The following is a 14,816-nucleotide window of genomic DNA, read 5'->3' on the forward strand; positions in this document are numbered from 1 at the left end:
TATGATAAAAATCAAAGCAAAAAGGAACTGGACACTGCAATCTGCACGCGACCCGCGTGCTGTTACGCACCCCCTTGTGCAACCTGCGTATCGATGTGCGGCCAACGTACAAGGCTTGGTCTAATCGAAGAAAATTGGGTCAAAAATGACATGCTCTTGGTAAATGGTGTGTGGCCACATGCCTACCCTACGCGACCCGTGTAAGATGTTCGAGAAATCTTCATTTTTCTTAACTTCCATTGACCAGATCTTTAAGTGGGTTGACTTGTTGACTTTCTTTGACCATATGACTTTTGAATGCAACCTTCTTCTTCATTTCTCCCTTGTGTTCATCAACTTCTTCCCTCAAACTTCATTTCTCTCATGAAGATAAGCTCCCAAACACCAACCTCGCCGGAAAAATCAAGATTGTCAGTGTTCTACCGGTCAAAATTCGATGAAATTTGTTTCATTCTTCCACATTTTTTGAGCTCTACAAACCCCATTAATTTTTTTTCCCGATCCATACCAGGAACATTGGGCGCTGACCACCCACATCTTCGACTTTCCGGCCAACTCTGGCCACTTCTTGCGATTTTGACACTACCAAAGGGTCTCTTTTATAACGAGCACATGAGACAAAATTTGCAAAAAAAAATAATAATAATAATAAATAAATAAATAAATATATTATACCCTCAAGAAATGAAAAAACATCGTCTCTAACACTAACATATAAATACCACCCAACCGAAAAGTATTGGTAAGCAACATCTTGCTTTCTCATTAGACCTTCCGATATGCAAACCACGAAAAGGGTCGTGGTCTAGGTGGCCACGACCATGGTTAGTGCACACCATCCCGGACCCTAGGTGTTCTCAGTGGTCGTGGTGAATTGTTCTCCATACAACGGATGACACCTCCAATCAAGTTCTTTCTTTCTCTATCTCTCTCTAGCTTTTTCTACCTCTCTCTACAATAATATATATATATATATATATATATATATATATATATATATATATATATATATATATATTATTTAAAAAAAATTAAAATAAGAGGTATATAGTGATAAGTATCTCATGGGTTTAATGGTTGAATGTGGTGATGAGGTAACACCCACCACTATAATGGTTAATGATAAGTATAACGGATGACCTTACTCTCTCAAATAAACACCCTCTAACTTGTAGGTAAAAACATAGCCTCGTACTATCGGATTATGGTTGTCCTTAACTTTTTATTTGTGATCAACATTTAAATGATCTCGTAGTATCAAAGCATATCCACCATTCTAACACGTCCAATCTCTCCATTGAATACCCTCTCCCGAACTTGGTTGCATTACAAAATGTAGTAAAATTCGATATGTATTTCATTAGTTATAAACCTTACTTTGAATTTTAGCCAAATTTTGACTAGTCAAAATATTAACAGTTTGTATCTTCAAAAGTTGATCATGATTACCCATTCACTCCTTCAAAGAAAATTAATCCATTGAATTGGAAAAATGTGAATAGGAATGGCTGGGGGGACTGCACATCTTCTCGTCCGAGTCAAACCTGTCGGAGATCTTGTTATCCATCGTACCACGTGTACCTATAATATTCCATATCGTTGGCTTAACACGCTGAAAATTCATACACATTGTCGATGAAATATCGTTTTCACGTCAAGCCAAATTTCCAACTCAACCAATAATACCTAATAGTCCAATATATATGTAATAATTATACATATGTCTTTTTGTAAATAATATTATCTTCAAATAGTATTTATCTTCGAAATAACATTATTTATGATACGATGTTATAACACTTGGCCATGAGAGGATATACAAATTTGTCGTACTTTTATTTTTGGGTTCGACATTGGTATAGGGCCAATAAATGCATGTAAGGAGACAATTCCCATTTTTTCTATTATATTAGATGTAATTTCGCGTGTTTTAAAGATTTATAATTATATAGTTAAAATATTTATTGTGAAAATTTTATTTTCTTTAGATATGTTTGAATTTATTTTTTTAAGCATGTATTTTGATCACTTTATATATATAATACTAATTTATGAAAGAATATATATATATATATATATATATATATATATATATATATATATATATATATATATATATATATATATATATATATTACACAATTAGTCCCTATTAATGTAATTAATTCTTGATCAATACTAATTAAATAACATGATTTCATATTAATATATTAGAACTTATAATATATTAATAAATCATAAATAACCTTTTCTCAAAAGTCATATTAATATATTAGAACTTATAATATATTAATAAATCATAAATAACCTTTTTCTCAAAAGTCTATCCTATCAAATTGCTCTGGTGAAGGCAACCTAAATGGACCATACTACTATCGGATCAAATACATAACAATTATAGTGATGAGCTTAGACACCTAATCCAACAATTTTCGTGTTAGGTTACGAGTTAAGTCGAGAATTGTCATCCCTAGCCGATGTATTCACAAATAGCCTTCCACGACCCATGTTTGAACACTATTGAGCCAAGCTTCGGGGGTGTTTGGCTTAGCTTTTCACAGCCAAAAGTCCTTTTTGTAAAAGAAAAAAAAACAAAAAGATGTTTGGCAAACTAATAACTTTTGGAGTTTTAATACAAGAAAAAACAACTTTTTGAAAAAGTCAGAAAATCCTGACTTTTTGTAACTTTTTGGAAAAGTTCTTTTGAGCTTTTAAAAGCTAAGCCAAACACGCCCTTCGTGTCACTCTACCACCACTAAGCTTATGGGTGGGCGGAGTTTAGCAATAAGCTTAAGAGTGCATTGACCCTATCAGATGGAAAAATATTTATTTATTTATTTATTTTAGAAGTACAAGTTATTATATTTGTTGATGCATATGTTTTTATTCTTATGTATATCTTTTTCTTATCTTCTTGCACCCTTTTTATTGTATATAACAATCAAATACATATCCCAGTCACCTCAAGGGTAACTTTTGCAAATCATACGTAGAATGTCAATATTTGCCTATATTGGTTCAAACCCACATATAAAATTGGGCTCACATTTGATACTTATATCTTATAATTTGGGCTTCTAAAAATTAAAATTGCCGTCAAAAGCCCAAAATTCAACCTTAAGAGCTGTGCATGTCTTTTCATATTCGCCCACCATCACGCAGAACGAGGTTGTATCTACCGCTACAAAAATCCGACCGTTGGACCTTCGCCATTGATACACAGAGCACACCGGACAAGGTTCAACAATGGTGACGATGAGCGATACAGCTACACAACCTCTAGATACCTCAACCCCTAACACTCAAACAATGAACTACTGCGATTCTACTCCAAAGCTCTCTTCCGATTACGAAAAATGCCGAGAGCAAAGAATCAAAGAGAATCTTGAAAGATTGCAAAAGCTCGGGATTCATGATCTATCTCTTAAGCTGAAGTCTATGAAACCGAATACCAATAGGAGAAACAACAAACCCTATAAAACCCCTAATCGCTGTATTTCCCCTTTTCCCTCTTCCGTCCCCTCTCGTCGATCCTCAAGGTTCGCTTCCTTTTTCTTTAGTATTATTACTTCTATTGTTGTCTAATCTGCATTTTGAAGTGAAATTTTGTTTCTGATGTGTTTGTAGGGTTTATAGTTTTGTGGGGTTTATGCTTTGAATAAGACTCCATTAATTTTCAGTCTACTGTCTTTGTTTCTTCCTATTTTTTCAGTTCTTTTGCTTTTTACTATTGTTTAATCTGCATTTTGAAACGAATTTATTTTTCCGATGTGTTTGTAGGGTTTATAGACTTAAGGGTTGTATGATGTGCTTTGTAGGTTGCAGAATACACCAATAGTTAGCTACACAGAGGTTGATCTATCTAAAAAAGCTAAAGATGATACTAATGTGTGGATGGAAGAGCATAAAAGACCTGAAATTTACACAGAAGAACATGAAAAGCTTCTGGGAGACACTAAAATGGAGTGGACTCTTTTTGTTGATGGATATGGAAAAGATGGCAAGAAAATCTATGATCAAGTTAGAGGAAAGACATGTCATCAATGCAGGTATATTAAATCACACTTTTTGACCATTTTCATCTTTCTTGTTTCTTGTTCTTCAATTCTTTAATGATTTACATTTTTCGAATTCATTGCAGACAAAAAACACTCGGTCATCGCACACATTGCATCAAATGTAACCTTGTTCAAGGCCAATTTTGTGGAGATTGTTTGTATATGAGGTATATATATAGATTCTTTCTTTATGTATTTCAATTTTAAAAATCAAGAAACTACCCATAATAGTACAATTGATTTGTGTAAACTATATGTATCTAGTGGGCCCATGCGTACCTGATTTAAATCTCATATGATTTTTTTATGTCAGTCATCTAGTGGGACCTGTGTACCTGATTTACATCTCACATGATTTATTTTAATTAAATAAATATACAGATATGGGGAGAATGTTCTAGAAGCAATGCGGAATCCGGATTGGATTTGTCCGGTTTGTCGTGGGATTTGTAATTGCAGTTTGTGTCGTCAGGCAAAAGGGTGGGCCCCAACGGGTGTTCTTTATAGGAAGGTTTGTTCATATTTCCTTTTAACTACCTTTATATATGTTTTCTTTAGTGGTAAATTCTAGAAATAACAATGTACTTTCATTTGTTTTTTTTTCTTATTGCATTTGTTCATATTATACTTTCAAATTTTTTTATCCACAAATTAACAAAAGTATGTTGCTATTTCTTTTGTATATGACTTTTGTTTTATGTGGATGTTTTATTAGATTTCAAGTCTTGGGTATAAATCGGTTGCACATTATCTCATTCAAACCCATCGAGCTGACTCTAATTCTGAGAAGAGTGAGAAGACTGAAAATTCTGTTTGTGCAAAACGGTCACTACCCTTTTCAAAGGAAGATGTTGAGGCTCAAAAGGTGATTGAAATACAATCATCGGATGAATCCGGGGGTAAAAATGTCAAACTAGAAAGTGGACAAGATGTATCGGCACACAAGAATCCAGAACCAGAGATCGTGTCTGGAAATGGTATTGCAACAAACGAAGGGATTAAGGACAAGGAACCACCGGAATTGGAATTTGATGAAGGTTTAAGTCCGGAATCGGAATGCACGATTCTGGAGAACACAAATCCGGAAATGGAATGCAAGATTCCAGAGACAGGTAAAGACGAAAACAAGAATACAAATTCGGAGTTGGAATACAAGATTCTGGAGAGAGAGGTGGATGAAGGTGAAGATGGAAACAAGAAGACACTTAACAAATCTAAAGACAACAAAACAGACAATGAGGGCAAAATCGTCATTACACCAGAAACAAAACCAGGGTCTCGAAAGAAACGCCAAATGGTCATGGTAGAGAATAGCATTGCTGGAAGACTTAGGTCTAGACGCAGATGCATTTGAAGATTTTTTTTTTCTTTGATTTCTTGTTTATTTCATGTGTTTTAAAGAATTGAATCAAGAAAAGGGGGATTTATGCTGCAAGAACATTTATTTTGGGTTCTTTAAGGTTTTTTCTTGCAGCATTTTTTGTTCATTGTAGCCCTTGATGACTTGATGTAATTTAATTTACAATTTGGTTAAACCGATGGTTAATTTAAATTGTGTTTTTAACGTTTTCAACCTAACATCAAAACTCAATTTTTACTCCATATTTAGTGTTAAACATTTTCAACTTAACATTATTTCTTACACTATTTTTGTGATTGTAAATAATTAGTAATAAAACCCAAATCAGGAAAACTCAAATATTCCATCTCCCCCACAAGTCATAATTGGGACTGAATTGAAGCAATGGATGAGGAAGGTTCAATGTATTTAACAAAGAATCCAAACAACACTTATTATCCCTCTTGTTCTTTGTATCTATACTAGATTATGACCCGCGTTAAACGCGGGGAACACATAAATAAAATGCAAATTTATATAGATATTACAAAATAATTATAAAAAAGTATGGTATTATTGAAATGTGTAAAAATTACACTAAAATAGGTAAATATATATAGCGTTGAAGGACCTCTTTATAGACAACATTTTTTGTTTTATTAGTTCAATGACCTTATTTGTCACATATAAGTACCTTCAAACATTTTTTACTTGTGACACGGAAAACAATTATATATAGCCAACCATGCGTGAAAATGGGTCTACACAAGTATAATCCAACATTTAAGAATGTACTTTCAAAATACATTGTTATTTTATGGCTATATTGCGAAATATAACTGTTTATTTCAAAAAATAGCAACTTATTTATGTTCCTTCAAAATGAACCACATAAAACCCCCCACAATATTAAATATAAAGAAACTATAACCAATAAATTTGCAACGAAGCTAATCATTTCCCTCCACTTCATCTCTAATATCAGATCTTTTTTTCCTTATTCTGAGTTATTGTTACTATCATCGACAATGTTAAGATTCATTGATGGCTTCTTTTTTATTTTAGGGATAATATGACATAAATCATTTATCAGGTCCATCATTTATGTTTATATCTTCGTTTTTTTGTGGATTTTGATATGCCTTCTTTAGTTTACCACCACCTTTTTTTTTTCAGGATCATTTTTTTATGAAATAACATTTTTTTTGTGAAATTCTTTCTACGGTTTTGAGTATGTGCAGGTATGTTGATTTTTTTTGAAGTAAAGAAAGTAGGGTTTTTGTTCGATGTTGGTTCTTATGTTTGGTTCTTATTTTTTGTGAGTTCTCATAATCCATTGCGTTTTATTTTCCATCTTTATCTACAATCTTTATGTATAGAACACTTTATCCATATACTCATTCACTATAGAGTTTAATGAAGGAAAAAAGAAACACCCCTTTAGTTTTATTTACTTTGCAAATTATCGAGCCTCCATGTAAAGCTTACAATATAATGAAAAAAAAAACAAAAAACCCTTATGAGGTAAATGCTAGTTACGATTCTACCCCTTTTTCTCTTGTAACAATTATCTCACTTCAAAACATCTACTTTTGTGTTTCAGCATATTATTGATAGCATGAAAGATCCAAACATTGTTGCATTTTGGTTAATCACAATGCCTCAAATTATGGGAGGATTTAAATATGGTGATGAGGTCAAACATAAAATATGATGGTAATACAAGGTTCTTCTATTTCTTATTTATTTATTTACTTATTTTTTTAATTCAATTTTATTACGAAATTAAATAGTTTCTTTTGTTGATATTAGTGTTTCTTATTTAGAAAAATATGCGATATGATCAACTTCGTGATGCTATAGCAATGAGAAAACTTGGATGAGCAGGAAGTGAGATAAATTTATAATTTATTAACTTCAATGAAAAATTAATTAATTACAATTTTGTTATTGAATTTGAAATACAACAGGGATTATATCAATGGATCCTGAACGTGCAATAAATAATTCAGTTGTAGTAAAGAACATTCCTTACTATAAAACAAAGAGCAAATTAAGGGCAGAAGTGATGAAGCTCAATCTACCACCATGACCTCAAAACCGCCGCGGGGGGGGGGGGGGGGGGGGGGGGGTTGATCAGTATAAACAAAAGTTTTTTCATTTATTTTTAGTGATTTACATATTTGGTCCCTGTGTTTAGTTGATTTTTTTGGTTTTGGTCCCTAAAAGAATCAGGTTGTAGTTTTTTGGACATTGTTTCACTGTTATGATTGCCTAAGTTAACAACCTAACTATTAGTTTTTTTTAAATCATCATTTTGCCTTTGAACCAAAACTAAAAAACATATAGCATAACAACAAAATTTATATTTTTCTTTTTTTTTTCTTTTTTTTTTTACTTAAGTTTAGAGTAGATTACATTTTTGGTCCTTGAGTATACCTGATTTTTTTTTTCAAAAGGTTCTGAGGGGCGTTTTTGGTATTTCAGGGTCAAATGCTGACTCTAGTTGAGTGCACACTTCTATTATACCGTGCATTCGTACCAGCCCATGTATGGTACCGATTCTTTTTGAAAAAAGAATACGGGAGCCTATTTTCATCTTTCACTACATGCATATATTTAACTTTAAAGCTCACATCAATTGTTGAGAAGATATATTTCTTATTCTTATTCTGTTACTATCGGAGACATAAAAAAGACTTTCTAATGAGGGCGTTCATGTCTTATGTACAACCCGTCTGTAATATTATGTTATGTCATCTCTTGTCATGTCTATTGATTTTTTCCAAAGGTATACACACACATGTAACATCATAATTTCATTATATATAACATCCAATTTTAACATTGAGTTTACTGTTTTCGAAAATAGGATCATAGTTACCGATTAAAAAGATGGAACCAAGAACCGAACACAACATCAAAAAAAAAAATTCAAAAACAACATTATACATCCAAATTATAAGCATTCAACAAAGAATCATACGAATGAGTAAAAACATATAATTTCGAAAACAATATCAAACTTACAGATTAAAATGATTTAAGGAAGAAATACATACATTTATTCGACTAATCAGACTGATGGGGGGGGGGGGGGGATCAGTATAAACAAAAGTTTTTTCATTTATTTTTAGTGATTTACATATTTGGTCCCTGTGTTTAGTTGATTTTTTTGGTTTTGGTCCCTAAAAGAATCAGGTTGTAGTTTTTTGGACATTGTTTCACTGTTTCATAAAACTTTTATGATTGCCTAAGTTAACAGTCTAACTATTAGTTTTTTTAAATCATCATTTTGCCTTTGAACCAAAACTAAAAAAACATATAACATAACAAAGAAATTTATATTTTTCTTTTTTTTTCTTTTTTTTTTTACTTAAGTTTAGAGTAGATTACATTTTGGTCCTTGAGTATACCTGATTTTATTTTTCAAAAGGTTCTGAGGGGCGTTTTTGGTATTTCAGGGTCAAATGCTGACTCTAGTTGAGTGCACACTTCTATTATACCGTGCATTCGTACCAGCCCATGTATGGTACCGATTCTTTTTGAAAAAAGAATACGGGAGCCTATTTTCATCTTTCACTACATGCATATATTTAACTTTAAAGCTCACATCAATTGTTGAGAAGGTATATTTCTTATTCTTATTCTGTTACTATCGGAGACATAAAAAAGACTTTCTAATGAGGGCGTTCATGTCTTATGTACAACCCGTCTGTAATATTATGTTATGTCATCTCTTGTCATGTCTATTGATTTTTTCCAAAGGTATACACACACATGTAACATCATAATTTCATTATATATAACATCCAATTTTAACATTGAGTTTACTGTTTTCGAAAATAGGATCATAGTTACCGATTAAAAAGATGGAACCAAGAACCGAACACAACATCAAAAAAAAAATTCAAAAACAACATTATACATCCAAATTATAAGCATTCAACAAAGAATCATACGAATGAGTAAAAACATATAATTTCGAAAACAATATCAAACTTACAGATTAAAATGATTTAAGGAAGAAATACATACATTTATTCGACTAATCAGACTGATGGGGGGGGGGGGGGATCAGTATAAACAAAAGTTTTTTCATTTATTTTTAGTGATTTACATATTTGGTCCCTGTGTTTAGTTGATTTTTTTGGTTTTGGTCCCTAAAAGAATCAGGTTGTAGTTTTTTGGACATTGTTTCACTGTTTCATAAAACTTTTATGATTGCCTAAGTTAACAGTCTAACTATTAGTTTTTTTTTTAAATCATCATTTTGCCTTTGAACCAAAACTAAAAAACATATAACATAACAAAGAAATTTATATTTTTCTTTTTTTTCTTTTTTTTTTTACTTAAGTTTAGAGTAGATTACATTTTGGTCCTTGAGTATACCTGATTTTTTTTTCAAAAGGTTCTGAGGGGCGTTTTTGGTATTTCAGGGTCAAATGCTGACTCTAGTTGAGTGCACACTTCTATTATACCGTGCATTCGTACCAGCCCATGTATGGTACCGATTCTTTTTGAAAAAAGAATACGGGAGCCTATTTTCATCTTTCACTACATGCATATATTTAACTTTAAAGCTCACATCAATTGTTGAGAAGATATATTTCTTATTCTTATTCTGTTACTATCGGAGACATAAAAAAGACTTTCTAATGAGGGCGTTCATGTCTTATGTACAACCCGTCTGTAATATTATGTTATGTCATCTCTTGTCATGTCTATTGATTTTTTCCAAAGGTATACACACACATGTAACATCATAATTTCATTATATATAACATCCAATTTTAACATTGAGTTTACTGTTTTCGAAAATAGGATCATAGTTACCGATTAAAAAGATGGAACCAAGAACCGAACACAACATCAAAAAAAAAAAATTCAAAAACAACATTATACATCCAAATTATAAGCATTCAACAAAGAATCATACGAATGAGTAAAAACATATAATTTCGAAAACAATATCAAACTTACAGATTAAAATGATTTAAGGAAGAAATACATACATTTATTCGACTAATCAGACTGATGGGAAGGTTGAAGTTTTTTTGCATTTGTTTTCTACGTGAGAATTATGACATAATGTTTCTGTAAATCGATTATTAAAAAGGTTTGAAATATATATACAAGTCAATATGATGAAAATTAGCAGGTAATCAATTGAAATCTCATTTAAACTTAAAATAGAAGATATCATGCCTGAAAATGTATTGGTTCATAAAAATATCCGAAACTTTTGAAATTTGAAATTAATAGTTTCCGAGATTTCAATATATAATGTATTTGGAAATCGATTTTGAATGGAAATAGATCCTAAATTTAAGGTTTACATTAAAAAGGAACCAATTTTGTAGTTGTAAGTTTGGAAAGAATTCAAGTATCATTTTCATTCAATTCCTACATTTAATTTCCTAATATAACAGACTGACTTCTTGTTTGATCAAGGTGACGTAAGCAAATTGATCTAAGGGTGTAAAACCTATAAAGAAAACACAATCAACGGTCCAGATTGTTTTAGATGATGTCATAAGGTTTATCTTTTAATAATATTTAGAGATTTGTTTTTTACGTGGGAATTATGACATAATGTTTGTGTAAATCGATTATTAAAAAGGTTTGAAATATATATAAAAGTCAATATGATGAAAATTAGCAGGTAATCAATTAAAATCTCATTTAAACTTAAAATAGAAGATATCATGCTTGAAAGTGTAGTGATTCATAAAAATATCCGAAACGTTTGAATTTTGAAATTAATAGCTTCCGAGATTTCAACATATAATATAATTTGGAAAGCAATTTTGAATGCAAATAGAGCCTAAATTTAAGGTTTACATTAATAAGGAATCAATTTTGTAGTTGTAAGTTTGGAAAGAAATCAAGTATGATTTTCATTCAATTCCTACATTTAATTTCCTAATATAACGGGTTGACTTCTTGTTTGATCAAGGTGACGTAAGCAAATTGATCTAAGAGTGTAAAACCTATAAAGAAAACACAATCAACGGTCAAGATTGTTTTAGATGATGTCATAAGGTTTCTCTTTTAATAATATTTAGAGATTAGTGATATTTAGTTAGTGAAAAGTAAGGGCATCTCTAATGTTGTATTCTTACATTACATTGATAGTCTATAAATATTTAATTCTAGGAGCAAAAATAAACGGATGTGTATGTAATTAGTTTAAAAATATACGTATATATTAAGATGTTTGTTTTGGAAAATGTAAAATGTCTACTATTTCTATAAAAGAAGTGGTCAAACGTCTTGCAATCTACATACTGCAAAAATAAATTGTTTGTTTGTTTTTACGTTGCCTAACATATTTATTTATCTTGTTTATAAAATTCATATTCAAAATCCATTTTATATTGATAAAAAAATACATAGCAATATCACAATTTCATAAATCGAGAAATAGCAAGGCTTTTTATCTATTTGTTTATTATACTATCTTAATTTTATTTATTTAAGTTACAATTTTGTATTTTAATTTTTTTATTAAATTTTATTCATTAAAGAATTAGCTAATTATAACTTTTAGATTTTTACTTTTTGTTGTAACATTATATTTAAAAAAACAAATAGATCTATTTTTTCAATAAAAAATATATTTAGATAGTTCTTACAGTTTAAGAGATTTATATATATATATATATATATATATATATATATATATATATATATATATATATATATATATATATATATATATATATATATAATATTAGAATGATTAAAAGTATGACTTTTTTTTTCTTTTATATTTGATTTGAGATTAGTAACTTGAAGAGTTTTAGGCATTTTTTTTTTAAATTTTAGAACTTCCAAGTGGTATGCAAATATTAGAAGTTGTCCATGTTTGTGCTAAGAACATGAAGATTTTTTTTTTTTTTAAAGTTTGAAGTCTTCTAGAAAAAGTAAACATCTACCAAATAAAAATATTTTTGCATATCATTTAGAAAAAAATGATCTAATTCTTTTTGAAAAAAAAACAAACATCACCTAAGATATTTATAAATTATATATAAACCTTTAAAAAGTCATTAAATGCATTTAACCTACTTATACATTCATTTAATATAGAATGTTTATATTAATTAAACAAAAATAGAATATTTTTTTATAAATTTAAAAAATAAAAATTTTACAATATCTTTTTTGAGAAAAAATATATTTTATATTGATTTTATGTAGGCTGTGTTTGGTGCACCACAACTAACTGATAAGTTAACTTATTTTTCAAGCTTTTTTAAGTTATCATATTTAGCAAGCCAAAAAGTAGCTTAGAAGTTAGTTTTTTAAAAAACGACTTACTCTATGTTTGATGTACTAGCTGAAAAGCTAGTTGTTAGTAGAAAAACTAATTGATAGTTGAAAAACTAGCTGTTAAATGAAAAACTAGCTGATAGTTGAAAAGCTAGCTGATAAAAAATAACATTTGGTAAAAGTAGCTAAAAAGCTAGTTGAAAGATATAAAATTATATTTATGAGAATGCATTTATATAATTAATTAAGGGAATATTTGGAAAACTATTAAAAAAAAGCTAGTTTAAATAGCTTTTTAAAAAACCTAACTTATAAGCTACTTTTTGGCTTGTCAAACATGAAAACGTAAAAAAGTTCGAAAAATAAGCTAACTGTAACGTACCAAACACAATCTTAGACTAGTTTTTTTAGGAGCATTTTTTTTCAAGTATACCCCTTTATTAATTATAGAAACACATTTTTTTTAAATGTCCTTGTATGTCATTTTATATTTTGCAGTTAGCTTTTCAGTTAGTTTTACCAAACGATATTTTTTATCAACTAACTTTTCAGCTAACAAATAGTTTTATTAACAGATAGCTTTTCAGCTATCAACTAGCTTTTTCAATAACAAATAACTTTTCAACTAGTACGCCAAACATTGGGTGTGTTTGGCACAGATCGTTTGACAAAACGCTTCGTTTTTAACGAAAAGCCTCATTTGACAATTGTAACAGAATATTTTTTACCACAAAAATTTTCACTTTTATAATAAGAAAAACCACCAATGTCATAAAAACCAAGTCATGAAAAATCCCACGTACATCAATACAATCATCCAAATCAGTTTATCAAAATGTGAAAATCATAAAATTTGCAAGCCAGAGTGTATAGTCAAGTCTTCTCCTTCCCGCGATCCTCTAAAGTACCTGAAACATATTTAATCCATAAATATAATTACGAATCTTAGTGAGTTCCCAAAATATTACATACAACTCGACAAAATAAACAACTATGAGTTAACAACAACCCTGTGGATTAACAACATATTTTAGGGGTTATCAGCAACCCTCGAGACTAATAGCAGTCCCGTGGACTCACAACATTCCATGAGATATCAACATCATAATTTCATAGATAACATCAGTCAACAAATAAGACTCAGTTGGTCAACATGCATATACTAAAACATAGGTAATATAGTGAGAAGACTCACCTCACAAGTAGCAGCTAATTACCACAATTCACACATGGTAGACAAGTACAAAATATGCACCTAATCAACAATAAAGAAGTACCCTTGTCAAACTATGCTCACAACCTAATTTTAACCAAAAGTCAACAAGTCAAAGTCTACAATCTACTTTCTAAGCCCCGTATACCAAATATAGTATGCATGGCGTAGAAGCTACGAGGTTACGAGCCAACATCAGGCTACACCCTGCGTAGTAAGATGTATGTCCTACGTACTAAGACTAAATGCTAATTGATTCATTAAGCTATTAATTCAGACAACTAACTCATCAAACTTCCCAATATGAACTATATGGACGTCTTAATGGATAAAGTCCCTGACTTTATCCATTTGCATGTAATAAATGAGTAATAATCCAAGCCTTAAGTCCAGGAAATGTACCAATGCTCAAGATCTCATGCATGGGGTGAAAGAGAGTGTTAAAAATCTCAAAGTTTATGGTTCTACAACCCAATAACAGCATGAAGAGGTCTTTAAATGGTTTGGAGTACAACATACTCACTAGAACCAAAGTTATGGGACAAAAAGCACACTAACTAGATCTAACATGAAGGATTGCCAAGATGGAAACTTTATACCTCTTAGAGGTGGAAAACAAGTTAAAGAATCTGGATCTACAAGGCTTGGACTCTTAGATGCTTCTCCAAGGATCTTCTTCTTCAAAGGAGGACACACACAAACACATAGAACCTCAAAAAGGATTAGGGTTACGAAAGGGAAGTTGTGGAGGATGGAGGTTGGTCATAAGAAAGGTATCAAGGGGTTAAGGTCCTTTAAATAGAGCTCAAAACTCAGAATTTAAGGTTTTCACTCTACGCCACTACGCCCTGCATAACCAAGATTACGCTCTGTATAGTGGGTAAAAACCCCCGCATGAGATTAATGAATTAATCCTTAAGTACTTCAT

General features: G+C 30.6%; 1 protein-coding gene across 1 annotated transcript; it reads left to right on the top strand.

Moving 5' to 3' along the window:
- The first annotated feature begins 3,138 nt into the window (after positions 1–3,138).
- Positions 3,139–5,610, top strand: LOC111877871 (uncharacterized). The gene is made up of 5 exons (XM_023874380.2): positions 3,139–3,539; positions 3,819–4,049; positions 4,142–4,225; positions 4,440–4,569; positions 4,774–5,610. The coding sequence occupies exons 1-5, from the start codon at positions 3,247–3,249 to the stop codon at positions 5,410–5,412; spliced, it is 1,377 nt and encodes a 458-aa protein (XP_023730148.1). The 5' UTR covers positions 3,139–3,246; the 3' UTR covers positions 5,413–5,610.
- The last annotated feature ends 9,206 nt before the right edge of the window (positions 5,611–14,816 follow it).

The sequence above is a fragment of the Lactuca sativa genome, chromosome 3 (genome assembly GCF_002870075.4).
Source record: "Lactuca sativa cultivar Salinas chromosome 3, Lsat_Salinas_v11, whole genome shotgun sequence".
Lineage (NCBI taxonomy): Eukaryota > Viridiplantae > Streptophyta > Magnoliopsida > Asterales > Asteraceae > Lactuca > Lactuca sativa.